The sequence below is a fragment of the Bactrocera dorsalis genome, chromosome 1 (assembly GCF_023373825.1).
Source record: "Bactrocera dorsalis isolate Fly_Bdor chromosome 1, ASM2337382v1, whole genome shotgun sequence".
NCBI lineage: Eukaryota > Metazoa > Arthropoda > Insecta > Diptera > Tephritidae > Bactrocera > Bactrocera dorsalis.
Window position 1 is genome coordinate 46,569,263 of NC_064303.1, and position 17,728 is coordinate 46,586,990.

The 17,728-nt window shown below is 36.2% G+C and overlaps 1 protein-coding gene across 2 annotated transcripts in view; it reads left to right on the forward strand.

The window, feature by feature from the left end:
• The window catches only part of LOC125780332 (uncharacterized), a 273,793-nt gene that overhangs the window by 216,760 nt on the left and 39,305 nt on the right, over window positions 1–17,728 (forward strand). Inside the window, exon 2 of one of the 2 annotated variants that reach the window (XR_007423738.1) lies at window positions 1,233–3,347. Coding sequence is in view for 1 of the 2 variants with exons in the window: in XM_049462518.1 (XP_049318475.1) it covers window positions 1,233–2,765 (1,533 nt within the window). In the remaining variant the exon portion in view is untranslated. Of the gene's footprint in view, window positions 1–1,232; window positions 3,622–17,728 lie in introns of those variants that run through there. The other variant, XM_049462518.1, reaches the window with a different exon arrangement.

Consider the following 17,728-nt stretch of genomic DNA (forward strand, 5'->3'; position numbering starts at 1 on the left):
CTATTCAAATCCTTTCTTCTGGTTTAGCGGCATGCGATGTTGTCGTGTGGTGACCGCTTGCTGAGTCGGAGAAACTAAAAACATAGAGAAGGTGCAAATCGAAATCTGTATGACAGTTCGATTGCGCGGCTAACAGAGCTGATAGAATCAAATCAAGGAATTCGCCGTGCTCGCTGCTATTTAGCAGAATTGAGCACGAGAAATATATTGTTACAAAAAGTGGTATTAAGTTGTATTTGTATTGCTATATGCATCCCTTATTATGAACAATAGCTGTAGGTATATGGAATAGCATTTGTCTTGTTGTAGACATCTGGCGCCGCGGCTGTCTGCTTGTCGAAACAATTGACATCTGGCGCCGCACTGTCTGCTTGTCTACTTAAACAATTGCTGAGTCTGGCGCCGCGGCTGTCTGCTTGCGTCTGGCGCCGTATCGTCTGGCACAGCAAATAACGCAAATAGCTGAAAATACATCACAGTTAGAGTCTCGCCTTACACAACAAATGACTGAAAATAATACGCAGTTAGAAAAGCGTTTGGTACAACAGATTACAGAAAATAATACACAAGTGCAAGAGAAATTTTCAAAATTTGAAGACGAATTAAGCACAATAAAAAATGACGAAGAAAATTTAAGATCAGAATTTCTTCAACTGAGTAATCGTGTGCGAGAACTGCAACTACATGGCCCTGCACCATCAACAAATAATCAAAGATTGAAGGCACCCACATTCGATGGAAGTATTCCATTTCAAATTTTCAAACTTCAGTTTGAAAAGACAGCAATGGCCAATAACTGGAATGCAGCGGACAAAGTAGCGTCCTTGTTTGTATCATTGAAAGGACCTGCGGCAGAAATCCTTCAGACTATTCCAGACTGTGAACGGGACAACTAAGAGGCATTGATGAGTGTGATAGAAAGACGTTATGGTAGTGAGCACCGGAAACAAATATACCAGATCGAACTGCAAAATAGGGGTCAGAAGATGAACGAGTCATTGCAAGAGTTCGCAACTGAAATAGAACGACTGGCTCATTTGGCAAATGCAGATGAACCTGTGGATTACATTGAGAGGGTAAAAATTCAATGTTTTATAAATGGAATTCGTGATGTGGACACCAAACGCGCCACATATGCCTTGCCAAAAAGAACGTTTGCTGAAACGGTTTCGCACGCCCTCACACAGGAAACAGCTTCGCTACTAAGTAAACCAGCACACAAAGTACAAAAGGTTGAAATGGAACAACCGGCGCTGATGGAAGAAATATTGAAGACTCTGAAGACAATTGCTGCACAGCGAGTAAATACAACAGGCAGATGTTTCAACTGTAGAAAAACGGGTCACTTTGCCCGAAATTGCAAGATAAAAGTAAACTCATCAAAATGGAAACAACCAACGGAACATCGAAAGGCGATTCACCACAAAAATGCGGATGTATTATCACGTCGCCTTTGTCCACTGGAACGTAAACATTGCTCCAAATCAGAAGGAAAAGAAGGTATAATCGACGTGCGATTACTGAATATAGAACCTGAAGATGATTGGACTCCTCACCGCATCAGAATCAATCAGCTGGAGGACCCTGATCTTGCAAAGCTGGTAATGGCCAAAGAAAATGGGGTACGACCACCAAAGGAACAAATGAGTAGTGAGAGTCCAACTGCAAAAGCATATTGGGCCCAATGGAACAGCATAAACCTCGTTAATGGATACCTTCATCGTACCTGGGAAAGCGAAGATGGCAAACAGTCTCGTCTGCTGATCATAATACCGAAGTCCATGATCCCGAAAGTATTGAAAGAATATCACAATGGACCTAGTGGAGGGCACCTTGGAATTACAAAAACTATAGAGAAGATTAAACAACGGTTCTACTGGATCGGTTGTCGAGATTCCATAGCAGAATGGATAAGTAATTGCGTAGAGTGCATGGCAGCTAAAGGTCCTAAAGCCAAAAGTCGCGGTAGGCTACAACAGTACAACGTGGGATCACCATTTAAACGAGTCGCAATGGATGTTGCAGGTCCGTTCCCGACCAGTACGGCCGGAAACAAATATCTACTGGTTGTCATGGACTATTTCAGTAAATGGCCAGAAGTATATGCCTTACCAAACCAAGAAGCGAAGACAGTAGCCGAAGCGTTTGTAGAAAATTGGATAACAAGGTTCGGAGTGCCCGTCGAATTACACTCAGATCAAGGCAGGAATTTCGAATCTTCCATTTTCCAAGAAGTCTGTACATTATTGGGCATCCACAAGACACGAACAACAGCGTTACACCCACAATCAGATGGGATGGTAGAAAGATTCAACCGAACGCTCGAAGAACATCTGCGGAAAATCGTTGATAAAGATCAACGGAATTGGGACAAGTGCATCCAGATGTTCCTGCTGGCGTATCGTTCAGCAAAGCACGAGACAACTGGTTACACGTCGGCAAAGATTATTTTCGGATCTGATCTGCGACTCCCTGCTGATCTTAAGTTTGGAACGAATCCTACAGCTGTAAGAAATGATGGAGATTATTGTTCTGCCTTAAAGGAAGAAATGAATGAATTGCATCTAATGGTAAGACAGCACACGCTTCTGATGAGCAATAAGATGAAGGACCGGTTCGATCAAGCGGCAAATTCAAAAGGTTTTGAAGAAGGTGATCTGGTCCTGTTGTACAATCCACTTCGAAAGAAAGGCTTGTCCCCGAAACTGCAGACAGCCTGGGAAGGACCCTATATGGTGATGAAACGACTTAATGACGTGGTATAACCCATACAAAGAAATGGGAAAGCACGATGTAAAATGAAAGTAGTACATTTGGAGAGGCTCGCCCCATTTGGTTCAAGAGGATTTGTGCCTAATCGGGACGATTAGGCTTTAGTGGAGGGCAGTGTTACAAAAAGTAGTATTAAGTTGTATTTGTATTGCTATATGCATCCCTTATTATGAACAATAGCTGTAGGTATATGGAATAGCATTTGTCTTGTTGTAGACATCTGGCGCCGCGGCTGTCTGCTTGTCGAAACAATTGACATCTGGCGCCGCACTGTCTGCTTGTCTACTTAAACAATTGCTGAGTCTGGCGCCGCGGCTGTCTGCTTGCGTTTGGCGCCGTATAGCATTATGTTCTGGTAATTTCCAGACGCAATATTCTAGAAGGACACGTCGGCATCAGCGAGAATTGCGTGGCTATATAAGCCGTGGCAACGCCAACGTAATCAATCAGTGCCAAGAGTAAACTGCTATAGTGTAGACGAGTTGTGAAATAAAGAGTTGTTGAATTAAATTAAACAGTGTTGATTTTATTTGTCAATCCAGAGATACGAACCTAACAAAGTAAACTAGCAAGCAGTAAATTCGTAACAATATGTAAAATTACTGAGAATAAATAAAGAGAATTGCTTTGTAGAAAAATATACAAAATATATAAATCACACAAAGAATGTGAAAAAGCATTCTCTGAGTGACATATGCATGCTTATATTGTATTGTGTGAACCATTGTCACATATGCGTGATTATTTTATAGTGATATTTATATTTCCGAAAAATGGTAAAAATTTTATGTGATAAAATTAAATAAAAAATAATTTTAAATAAGTGATTATTTCAAAAATTATATTAATTTCGACTATTATAAAATGAACTTAAATATGCTCATATAAACACTTCCAAGCATTAGTTTTATTTCTTCAAAAAAATTAATGAATTAATTTTAAATAAATGATTATTTCAAAAATTATATTAAATTGGACTATTATAAAATGAACTTAAATATGCTCATATAAACACTTCCATGCATTAGTTTCATTTCTTCAAAAAAAATTAATGACCTTCATGAAATATGCATATTCGCATTATTTCGTTATCATTTCCATATTTGTACCAATAGAATTTCTATGGCATATACATACATGTATGTATATTATATCTTTGGCACATTTGTATATTTACGAAAGCAAATGCCAGCCACATACATATGTGTGTACATACATTCGTAATAACAAGTGTCGCACGCATCTTTCGCATCTCCGTTTTCACGGTCACGTCACGGTTTGTGAAAGAGTCAAGTGCTGAATACATTAAGCGCGAGAGACTGCAATCTGTCAAATATTAAAATACACACGTTCTTATGGACACAGTGTAGTTCTGCAGCTGGCTCAATAACTGTGTCCCTAAGAACGTGTGTACTCCAATATTCGTTTGCAGTCTGTCGCGCTCATTGTGTTCAGTACTTGTATGATGATAGAAAATCGGAGTTGTGCCGAAAAAAATAAAGTAATGGCCGCCGATTGTCGCCGCTTCCCTTGTCGCTATAACAGTTTCGCCTACAAACGTGCGTAAATATGTATGTTTTTGTATGAGCTTGCATACATATCGACGCAGATTTTTGCGAGAAGCATCAGAAAGTTTTTCAATTTATGATTTTTAGCTTTTGCCATCGTCACGAAAAGACGCTTGTAGGCAAAGGCATGCTCGGGGAGATGTTACGGCATCTGTTTTTATGAATGAAGCGAGATCGCTTGTGCAATTTGCTCCTGCGTTTGATGAATGAAATTTGTTTTTGTTGTAAGATTTACTACATTTGTTCTTCGCCAATTTGGCTGCCATATTGACTTGTGAAGATCAATTTTTTGTAGTGACATATTCATATGTGTACGCATATGTATGTTTGTATGCTTGTAGAGCATTTGCTTTCGCAAACATACTGACAAATGTGCAAACGACATAATATATGTATGATTGTTTCGCATTTTGCTTCTACGCCGGTCAAACTTCTATACAAAAATCGGCTGAAATGTGTGAGAAAATAAAATGGACAACTAGGGCAAATAATTTTTAAAAAATTTATTGATAATTAAATATAAATGAAAATACATGTAAATTTGCTTAAATTTATTTAAATTTATTAAAAACTTATTTAAATATATTAATAAACTTATTTAAATTTATTGAAAAACTGAAAAGAAAAATAAAAAGAAAATTCATTTTATTAGAAAAATACATATATAAGGTTATTAAGAAAATATAATTTTAGTAAAACACGATTTTCAGAATTTGTCTACCTTCAACAACAAATTCTCACACAACCTAATCAATAAAGATTAGGTATTTTTCACCAGCTTTTTCCAAAGCTTGGCTCGTGTACTAGGTAACTACTACTAAAACTAACTACAAACTAACAATAAGTAATGCTAATACTACTACTACAAACTATTTACAACTTAATTCTACCCTGAAAGAAAAAAAAGAACATCATTAGTTTTTGAAGAAGCTGAAATTAGAGAAAAAAGAGGGAAAAAATGTGTTTTAGTTATTTGAATAATATACTTTGCATTGTATGTATTTCTTTTACCTTTTATCCAACGGAAGTTACTCGAAAAATCAAATATGGCCTGCAATCTATGGTACCAGTTTCTTTAATTTTTGTTCCTTATTATAGTACCTCGCCCTTACTTCATTTTTATAAAGCTCTTCCTGCTGGTGTGCCAGCCATTTTGCATTCTTGAACAGTAAAATTGTAATCAAAAAATCCAAAAATTGGTGCCTGTGTTCGAGGCAATCTCCTGCCTCGCTATACCACTCTGGGTATTTCTGTTTCGTAATTGCAGTAATCTGGGCTAACATCATAGATTTTATACCCACTCTGCAAGAATTTGTTGTAAAGAGCTCTTTATAACAGCTCATTTGGAGGCGGCTTATTTCGAAGGCTCTATCGTCGGGATTAACCAGCCTTATGTCATTGTCTCCTTTGTAATTTTTTTACCTTATAAGGGCTTCCGATGAGTCTTGTAAAGATATATCCGACTTTCGCATTAAAAGCGCACATTTTTCGCACTTTAATCGACACAAAACCTTCTGGTATACTGCATATCCAGTATAGTATCGACAAACCTGTTTTTCTGCTACTTTTTCGGTCTGAGCAAATTGGTCATCTGGAACATTTATTTGTTCCACGGCAAGTTGCTCAGACGGCTTTAAATTTTCTTTCAGGTCGTCGTCCTGGCCAATATTCCAATCAAGGTTGATGTCGTCGTCTTCTTCGCAATTGCTGCCTGTTTGCGAGAAGTTGCGTCGCAATATGTGCATAGACAATAGCCTTGCAACAATATATTGCATTTCGTGTGCGGATGGATGGTTATTACCTCCTAAGCTTGCGCGAACTCTATAAAAAAGTTTTCCAGTGCATCGTGGTTCATTCTCCCTAAGAGTATAAATGATATATTCTAATATTCATCGACATATTCGAATATTCATCGAATATATCGCCGCTCAATGCAATCATTGCATTTATTGTTAAAACAAAAGAATCGAGGCACAATATTAGGCTGGCGGGCTTTTTTATATGTTTTAAGTATTGGATGTGATCTCTTAGCCTGTTTATTTTATCAATACAATCTCTTTGTATTGGCCGTCTTTGCGGATTTGGATTGTAAAGCGTCTTACAATCCAATTCGTCGAACAGGTCATTCATCCTTTTGACCAGCAGCTGGGTTGCTTTGGCACATTTTTTCAAATGCTCATCGGAGCCCAATAAATTTTTCTTAATTGCCATGTCTATTGCCGCGGCGACCGAATTGCTGAATATTTGAGTAGCCCTAGACACCGTCGTCTTTTCCAAATTTGAGGGGTACACATGCGAATGTTAATTTCGGGGACATTTTAAAATTAACGTTCGCTTGGTCGATGACAAATATTTTTCGGACTACTTTGAACGACGCTAGTCCATCTTGCGTCTCGGTGTCGCACTTCATGATCATGTTGCGCATGCATTTTATTAAGTGGCAATAGTCGAACATAAAATAAATTTTGTTTTGATTGTAGTAAAGATAAGGTTTTTCTGGCGATGTGCCCAATATTAGCCTCAATTTGGCATTGTGGGGACCCTGATCGCATATAATTGTTTTTATTTTAAGTCCGATTTCTTCGGAGGCGTTTAAATTGCTATGGAGCAATTTTAGCAATCCTTCGCTGCTTACGCCATCTTTTGCCACATAGTAGGAAATTACGTATTTCCATTTCGCGACTAGGCCTTTCAACATGAAAAAACAACACTTATTGCCGATCACGCTTTCCCGGTGACCTTCTCCATTATCGACGAAGCCATCAATCACATCTCGTACTTTGTTGTACGTCAGATCTTTTCTGATTGAGACTTCGTCGAAAATTAGTTGGCATATGCGTTCTTCTGGTTTAAAGTCTTGAACAATTTTCTTTAAATTGTTCAAGACTTTTTCGTCGATTCCGGGGCAGACATACCGGATTGGACGCCAACGCAAAAGTGTTTTTTTGTGGGGCAATGCGAACCCCAAGTCGTCGCGCATAAAATTATAGGCCCTAGTCGACATATAATTTTTGTTCAACGCCATTGCCTTCTCCTTTTCATTGTAGGAGTTTTTCGTCTTCACAATCATTTTTGCGAAGGTAACTGCATGTTCATTTGCATCTCCTGTTAAAATTATATTCTTTTCTAGAGCTTGACATTTCCTTGTCAATAAGGAAATTTTTCTTTTCAGCTCTTTGATTTTTTTGGCTTGTTTAAAAGCATTATTTTGAAATCGCCTAGCTACTCGAGCGTAATGCTCGTGGTCGCAAACAGAAATATTCTCTTCGTCGTTGCACTTCATTTCTATCTCATGAAGGAGTGAATTTTTCTCAAACTCTTCGAATGATATGTCATTTGAATTTCCAACTGACATATCATCAGGTTGTGAAATATCGGTTTTTTTTAACACCATGTGTTGTTAAAACCGGCGGCAAAACCCATTCCGATGACTGCTGGCTATTTTCGTCAAGTCCTAAATTTCGCGCAGGAAGAGCTTCATTAGGTATTCGGTGCGAAGATACATCTTTTTGGTTAAATTTTTTTTCACATATATATAAATTTGTTTTTACTGGTAAATCAAGATTGCAGGCCTTTACCCAATTTATCCTAGCAACTTCCGTTTTCGGAAATTTGAATAATTTTTCTCCACCGGCACAGTTGTTAACGCAGCAACTTTTTAGCGGAGGTGCCGGTTCGAATAATTGGGTAGGAGCCTCATCTATAAATTGCAAATAAATATATAGAAATAAATATAAAATATGTAAAATAAAATTTAAATATATTGAAAAATATATGCATGTATGTATATGCAGCATACAAACATATATGAGGCACGTATGCATTTACATCTACATATGCAATATGCATGCACTTTTGTATTGTAAGTTGAAAACAACCCCATATGGTGTGTCATATGTTTAATTAGATATTAGATAGTGTAGCTGTGTGCAAACGAAAAAAAACTGTATAAAAATCGATTCAAGGAAAACTTCGCTATTAGTATGCCGAACTTGTTATCACTCCATGCTCGATGCAAGGCTACTTTACAAGTTAGTACTGAAGATATTACAGACTTTAGTCGATTTAAGGAAAGTTCTTAAATTGTATAAAAGAAGAAATTTGTAGAATAGATGTTTATAAGCATATCATTGTGCTTCAAGGAATTAAATTTGATGAACATAATAATGATTTGCAAAATTTTAAATCATTGCTTCCAGTTTCCCTTAGTTAACTCAAATTGCCATTATTAAAGAGTCAACTAGAATTTCAGGGATATAATCTAAAAACATACTAACTAAAACCTGAGTTCTAGAGGTTTCAGCTGATCTGCTCAACTATCAGTTTCAATTTATTTCTTCAATCACAGAAATAATTTCTTTTCCATTACTTGATTGAATGCCACGAACGAGAAATTCAAAACCTCATAGATCTTTTAATAGTAGATGAATTGTAGTTTATTATTGTTACAATATTATTTGTTTAAGCTAATGTCGAAGAAGATTCCTCTAATGCATTGAATGAATGAAATAAATTTAAAAATATAAACAAGTTAAGAAGAGCATTGTAAGAAGAGCATTGTAAATTTAAAAATATAAACAAGTTAAGAAGAGCATTGTTTGATGAAGAAATATTTTTGATGATTATAAAATAGATTAGATTAGCAATGCCAGGCAATTTTATTAAGATCATTCACGCATAACGCATTATAAAGTGAACTGTAGGCACCAAGGTCTTCGTCTTTGTACCTGTGATCTGGAAAACGTGTGGTTCAATTTTCACCACTTTGAAATGAAGGGTGACCAACCTTAAGGTGGAGGTAAAAAAAGTCGTTTTTAGCTAATTTATTTCTTAAATATGGATTGAGTCATTTATTCTGATTTTATGTACATTATTGAGCACACTTTTGGCAAAATAGGCTAATTTTTTCTCAAAACTATTTTTTCAGAGTCCATGTTCACTGTCATTTCAAAACTTCTTGACCGATTCATTTCAAACTTTGTACACCCTTTAGAAATATAACAATGGTGGGAGGTATCGTTTAGTCAATTTTTTTTTTACTTTAAGGGTTTTTTCCACCCACAAAATGGCGGAATTTTTAGTGAAAAATAGCAAAAAAAAAAAATTTTAAATGAAAAAAAATTATCAGAAAGCGATGGGGAGGATATGATTATAATTCTACTAATTTTTCTTGTTTTTTATTTTCGGATAATTTCCAGTCGAGCTATAGTGAACACCATAAAGAGTTTTTTTCTCAAGACGTTCTGAAAGAAGCGTTGTTACTGACTTATGAAAAAATACCCTAGATTGTCAAAAATATGCTCAATAATATACAAAAGGTCCGAATAAAATTACTCAATTTATATTTAAGAAACAAATAAGCAAAAAATAATAATTTTTTAACCTTAAAACCCTAAGAACATGAATATAAAGAAAAGTTTAACCCATATTATATGATACGGGTAGTACCATCGGCACTGTATTTTATGAAACTTTCAATATTACCTTGTTTAAAAATATATTTTTATTTATATTTGAAATAGTTCTTCAACAAATCTCAGAGGAGCTTACAAAAAAAATGAGTTTACCATTGCACTTGAGAAGAGGCTTCAGAAACTCGAAAAAGCAGTACAAAAAAAATAAATAAATATGACAAAATTCTTACTAAACACCAAAATGAGCTAGAAACAATACTCGTTACTGAAAAAAATTGACGTATGCTTAATATCTGAGACCCATTTTAGCAAGCAAACTTACATTAAATTCAGAAACTTCGAAATGTATCATGCAATACATCCGAACAATTGTGCACGTGGAGGAGCTGCTATTATAATAAGAAGCAATATAAAACACCACGATGAAAACCGCACAGATGAATTTCAAGCAATAACGGTAACAATAGATAGTGACAACAATTTGTCCCTCACAGCAGTTTACAGTCCCCTACGACATCAAATAAAATGCCATAGCTATCTAGAACTGATCAATAGCCATAAAAACCGATTTATAATGGGTGGTGATTATAATGCGAAAAATACTCATTGGGCTCGAGGCTTATAACCACAAAGGGCAAAGAGTTATTGAAAGTTCTTCAATTGACTGAGTGCTGTATCATGTTTACTGGAACACCAACTTATTGGCCAACAGATCCACTTAAAACACCAGATCTTATTGATTTTTTCATTACAAAACATATCTCCTCAAATTATATGTGCTGGGAATACTTTAAGCAAATGCTATCCAATGTTGATAGTCACGTAAAAATAAGTTGTAATTCCGAGCTAGATAACGAAATCATGAATTTGATAAATACCAATCAATATGCAACCTGGAGTAGTACACCAATTAAAGAACGTCACAGCAGGTCATAAGTATATCAAAGAAATTAAAGAATTGGTAGCAGAAAAACGACCATTACGCTGCAAGTGGCAACAAACAAGATCTCCATATGACAAAAGTTGTCTTAGTAAATTGTGTAAAAAACTTACCAATAAGATAAAGGCATTTAAAAATATAACTCTCATCTATTATCTGAAAAGTTTATCTAACGACCATAGGAATAATTATTTACTTTGGAAGAGTACCAAAAATTTTTCTCGACCCGTAACTCAGCATCATTCAATTAGAAAAGCAGACCAGACATGGCCAAGAGCGATATAGAGAAAGAAATGTTTTTTAGGCATACCTTGAAGGTGTCTTCAAACCATATGACACATCCAATTCAGTAGAAATGGAACCACATACTTACGAGAATTATACCGAAATTCCTCTGATAACTAACGATGAGGTATGTATGTGCAGAAATAAAAAAACTGAAGTCTAAAAAATCACCTGGGTTTGACTTTATTACCAGTGAAATACTAAAACAGCTTCCTCACAACGTTATATGTAAAATTACTGCTATAATGAATGCTACTATAAATCTTCAATACGTATCTATTTATTGGAAAACTGCAGAGGTGATTATGTTCAATAAACCTGGTAAGCCAGCGCTGAAGGAAATAAAGGCTGGTGTTCCTCAGGGTAGTGTGTTAGGACGCATCATTTACTTACTCTTATTACAGCAGCGTTTGCAGATGATACTGCGGTTCTGTCTGTCGGCAAAACACAAACTGCATCAATTGCAAGATTGCAGGAACATTTAAACAAAATATTTGAATGGACAGCTAAATGGCGAATAAAATTAAACGATACTAAATCAGTACACATTGATTTCACATACAACTATACTAGATACATGCCTCTGTACCTAAACGATGTGCAAATATAATACTGTGCATATCATAATACTGCGAAATACGTAGCCATGACCCTAGACACAAAATTTAGATGGAGTGCACAAAAAAAAAAGAATTAGAATACAATTCAGAAACATGTATCGGCTCTTGGGTAGAAACTGCATTATCCACATATAACAAAGTTCTAGTCTACAAGCAGGTGTTCAGACCAGTTTGGACTTATGGGATACAACTTTGGGGCTGCTCAAGCCCTAGCATTGTTGCACAAATCCAGCGATTTCAAAAGAAAGTTTTAAGATGCGCCGTCAATGCGCCTTGATATGCTCGCAGTCACGATCTTGAACGCGATCTCGGAATTGACTCAGTTGCTGCATCAATCAACAAATGTTCAAAGTCTCATATGGAAAGACTTTCTGACCCTGTGAACACTGAAGCCAGAACTCTTGTCACTCGAAGTAAATGGAAAGAAAGGCTTAAGCGCAAAAAACCGTATCACCTTATACAGTAACCAGATTCTCTGCAATGTATACGCAGAGCACCAACAATTTTTTTGTATTATACAATAAGCAAAACAAATTGTTCGTTAGTTTATTTTATGCTAACTACATAATTTGGCACAATTCCGACTTCTTTGGCGCCGCGATTTGAAGATACCGTTGAAAAGAGGAAGTCCTCCTGATTAAAAAACATATGGGGTTATAGGGTCCGCAAACGCTTAGTTTAGAAGATATTCGGCCTTAAAGTTCAAAAATTCGCAAAATTGGTCCATTTCAAGGAGCTATTTCACCACATTAAACACACTTTTTCACATTTTTTACTTTAAATTATTTAAATTGCACTATAATCTTTAAAATAAATCTACTTTTTACACTTTTAGCAGGTTTTTTTTACATAAAAAATCTTTATTTTAAAAATCTCATTTTACGCTTGTTTGAACCTCATTTGTTTACCAAAAATTACGACGAAATGGAGCGCTGCCATGTGATGATAAGACAATTCGCTGAAATTCCTTTTTTTCGCAAAAATTCCTCCATTCATGCATATGGATATTTTCTTTTTTAAATTTATTAAGCAAATAAATAATATTATATACATGTATTAGTAATATTATATAATAATATTACGTAATAAAGTGTAAAGTATACAGTACAGTACGAAAACTCAAATTTTGTTTCAACATGAGTGCATGATAACCGAAAAATATAACCTCTTCATACCCAAAACTCATATTTTAAATATAATAATAATATATTGTCACCTAAAATACAAACCAATGTATCATCAAAAATAAATGGAGATCGCTGACAGATATAATAACCAAAATTTACCATTTTGTAACGAAAACTTAAATTTTGAGTGCATGATAACCATAAATTATAACCACTTTATAACAAAAAGTCAATATATTTTTTTATTTTCAACGCAGAAACGGGTACTACGCGAAAGTACTTCAGTCACCCCGGGTATTCGCTCGGCCAGGGTTATTTTTTTAGAGCGCGGCCGAAGGCCGCCAACGCAGAAAGGAGTACTATGGGAAAGTACTTCAGTCACCCCGGGTATTCGCTCGACCAGTGTTATTTTTTTAGAGCGCGGCCGAAGGCCGCCAACGCAGAAAGGAGTACTATGCAAAAATACTTCAGTCACCCCGGGTATTCGCTCGGCCAGGGTTATTTTTTTAGGGCGCGGCCGAAGGCCGCCAACGCAGAAAGGAGTACTATGCGAAAGTACTTCAGTCACCCCGGGTATTCGCTCGGCCAGGGTTATTTTTTTAGAGCGCGGCCGAAGGCCGCCACCGTAGAAAGGTTTACTACGCGAAAGTACTTCAGTAACCGCGGGTGATCGCTGATGATTTTATTATAGTATAAAATTGTAATATGTATATAAAAATGTTATATTACAATCATATACATATATAATATAATATTATCACACGATTTTACTTATCTGTGTTTATTAAATATAAATCACATATTATTCATATATTCATATATGTATGTATATAGAAAAGTGTTCACATATTCAATTTTAGCTAGAAAAATCTTCTTTATAGTTTTTTATAGTTAATAAAGAAAAAAGAATCACTCGAAAGTACAAACAAAGAAAACGCTAAAAAATCCTTCACTTTTGGATTTTAAGGTGTGGCAATGCTGGTTTTCCTAGTAAATATAAACACTGTAAACTTTTCAGCCATAAATTTGATAAGTTATTTTAAATTACTAAATTTGGCTGAAAAATTACAAAATAAAAGTGAAAAGTGAACTTATTTCAATGTTAAGAGTATATATTTAAACATAGTGAGTGAAAAACGTGAAAATATTCAGTGAAACATGGAGAAATACCATGTGTTCTTAGTGCAAATTTTTGAATTTTTAAACGTGAATATTTTTAAAAATATTAGCTATTTTTACATAATTTTTGGATATTCCTCCTCTGGAGAAGCCCCCCTATCCGTACATACCCCATTTATACGGAAATTCGGTTTTTTACCCCTCCGCCAAAGTAATCGGAATCGTGCCGATAATTTAATTAGATTTTTCTAAAATCAAACGGTTTGATTTTATATTTCGAACATTTGGTCCTTGGAGCCGGATAGTTTGATTTTATAATTCAATATATGTATATATTTGCCCGCAACCAAAAGATCTCAACACTCACACGCACTTGTATGTGCACCCGCAACTAAAAGATCGCATACACACACGCACTGGTATTTGCCCCGCAACCAAAAGATCTCAACACATGCACGCACTGGTATATGCACGCTCAAAAAACATTTTCATGCCACACTAGAAATATTGCACATAAACAAAAGTATTACACCTACCAAGATCCAACGTTGGTACTGCATTCTTTTTTAGTTTTTTTTGGGCCAATTGGCTCTTTTTCGAAATGCTTCTCACAAACGAATGAGTTGGTAGCTGGAAAGTGGTCAGTGGGAGAAATTTTTAGATTCTCCTTCCACTTTTCAGCCAGCTCCCATTCATTTGGGAAACAGAATAACCGAAGTACCCCACCGCTGGTACTCTTACACCCGCGCACGCGACACTTTCGTACTTTCGGCATTTTTCCGCACATTTCCGCACTTTTTTAAATTAATTTATAAAAATTATGACTTCACCGCACAAAACACGACTTATCCGCGCAAAATCACCAACTTTATGAAGCATTGCCGCAATTATTGACACTTCAATTTTATGTAAAGTTTAAAACATATTTACATATGATTATATAATATACTAGCTGACCCGGCAAACTTCGTTCTGCCCAAAATAGATTTTTTTTTTCATTTCAAAAATTACACCGGTATTGGTTTTAATAGAATATGAACGATTTTTCCTAATTTCATTGTGTATACTTTAACAAAATTTTTACAAATCTTTCTTTTGTAAACATTGAACGGGCAGCTTTTCGATATGATCCAAACATTCAATATATCGCATCTGTTCAAATCGGTCAGATGTCAGTAGTTTGTCAATATTGCAATGCAGTCAAATTTAAAAATGAACCGCCAGGGTTATATTGCGCCGGGGGAAAGACGATGCATTCCATGTATAATACCGAGGCATCTCCGAGTAAAGCAATGTTTTCGCGAACGGATCACTGGCGCAAGTTGCAAAGAAACTTGTTAAAGTGGTTGCTGGTGGTATTTCCGTTCGCTGTACTATGTTCTCTGCGTTGAAATAAACTCGCTGGCCATTCTCCAAATGATGCACAACAGTAGGATGGCGTTCATGAATTGCAAATGAAAATATTCTCCAGATTGCTTCATTGCAGTTCACATATCTGCCCATTTGAAATTTGCTAATTTCATCTCGTTCAACGCCAATAACCGCCATATCGCTTCCTTTTTTGACATTTTGCAAACATACTTAATTGATTTTATTGAACTGCAATACTCAACATTTATATGTGTTTTGAATGCCTTAGACAAAATTGGCGAATATGGAACGATCCATGTGTTATCAACCACGAAATTCTTTCCTTTCAATTGAGTAATGAATGTTCTGCCATTGTCAGCGGGTGAGCGACGCCGATAGAGAGGGGTCGTTTCCAGTTTGAGTTTCCGAAATAAAAGCACGGGGACAGCGTTTTTTGCATTTACTGTCCGACATACAAACCGAAGATGGATCGTGTTCTCCGCATGGCCCATGAACCATATTGGCCATCACCACTTCGTGCAACTCTGGATCTATTTCAACATCAGGAATTTCGGCGGAAATGATGTCATCAATTTGGTCAGGTGTAATTTTCTCCACCATCCAAAGAAGAATGTGTGCGTGGGGCAAACCTCTCTTCTGCCACTCCAATGAGTACATTCAGCATCGAACAGTGCCATATACACGTTGTTTCGTAATAAAGTCCATCAAACATCTGAGTTTTTGTTTAAACACGCGTGCTGTAACATAGTGGCGATCGCTTGGTGATTGACCGGGATGCAATAGATTCGTAATGTCTGGCCATTTTGGATTGCAAGTAAATGTAACAAACAAATCCGGCCATCCATAATTGCGCACGTAAGTCATCGCATCCTGGGAGTACTCATGCATGTGTCTAGGACTGCCAATGTATGTCGATGGCAAAATATAGAGTCGACCAATATCTGTAATATCCGCATCACCAGTCATTGCATCTCTTAAGTGAATATACTCTTCAGATCGCAACTTCGACTGATTGTATTGCATGTAATTAAGTCGTTCTGTCTCAACTTTAACATACTACATGTCAACTGCATACTGTTGAAATAACCGTCCATATCTCAGTAAATGGTTGTCATAGTTTTGGCGAATCATCATTCGATATGCGTAAAACTTCATTGAACAGACTTTTTTATTTGTCTCGACACCTAAAAGCTTAAATTACCTATATGAAGTAGCAAACAAAAATTTTTTTTTACTAACCATTCACCGGATTTATCATCTTATATCCTAAGTGATATCCGTCTTCTTTTTTTTAGTGCGTTTTGATTTCTACGTTTGATAACAATATCACGCGACTGCAAATTTTCTCCAACAACAACAACTGATATTTCGCTAATTGTAGGTGCATTATATTGTCTTTCATGTGACCCTGTTGGTCTTTTGTCCGCTTGTATGATTATACTATGATCATCTGTTGGCATACGTTCCATCGAAATCGTAAACAGTTTAATGAGGCCATTGTGTTCGTGTAACATTTGCTGCAATTGTTCGATTATTTCTCTTTTCGTTGTATTGAAGATAGCACAACGCCGATTTACTTCATCATGTGAATCTCCCAGAAAGTAAATTTGGAGATATTTGTGTTCTTGATCTGGATGCGGCAACAGCGATCCAGCGAGATGAAACATTTGCCCATGAACGTGTATAATTGGAGGAAAGCTCTGTAGTTTCTGTCGAATATTGTTTGGCAAAATAGTACCTTAAACGTTGGATTGTAGTTTTGTTCATTTACAATTTGCTTTAAGAAATGGCTCGAGTGAGGAGATTCACCGTAAAACAGCTGGAACAATGGCTGTGGTGGTGGAAGCAATTCTGGCAACGGTTCATTTTTAAATTTGACTGCATTGCAATATTGACAAACTACTGACATCTGACCGATTTGAACAGATGCACTATATTGAATGTTTGGATCATACCGAAAACCTGCCCGTTCAAAGTTCACAAAAGAAAGATGTTGCCGCTGTTGTCGTCGAATAATCGCATGCTGTGATCTTACTTCATCACTTTGGCGAGCACGAACTTCCTTTCTTCTCGATCGTTGTTGCTGATTGTGAACTTCCCTTCTTCTCAATCGTTCTTGCTGATTGTATGTTTGGTTGACATCTTCTAACTGGTGCGTGCTACTCTCCAGCAGTCTATTTCGTGGTGATACCCTCTCAATAACACTTTCCCTTTGACGTGCTCTGCTATTTTGTGTTCTTCTTGCGGCCTGGGAACTCCGAGAAGTGTTACCATACGTACTGATTCTTGACATCGTAACAAATATCTAATTGGAAATGATCATTCATTTGCATAAAGTTCATATAAGGTTTTACGGACCAATAACTTACCTTTGAAAACTCCAAAATTGAATGAATTAAACTAAGGAAGCAGATCAATTGAATGATAAATTCCAATGTACATAAATCGGTATTCGCCAACACGCTAAATCACTTTCACTAAATAACTCACTTTTTAAAACAAAATATATCAA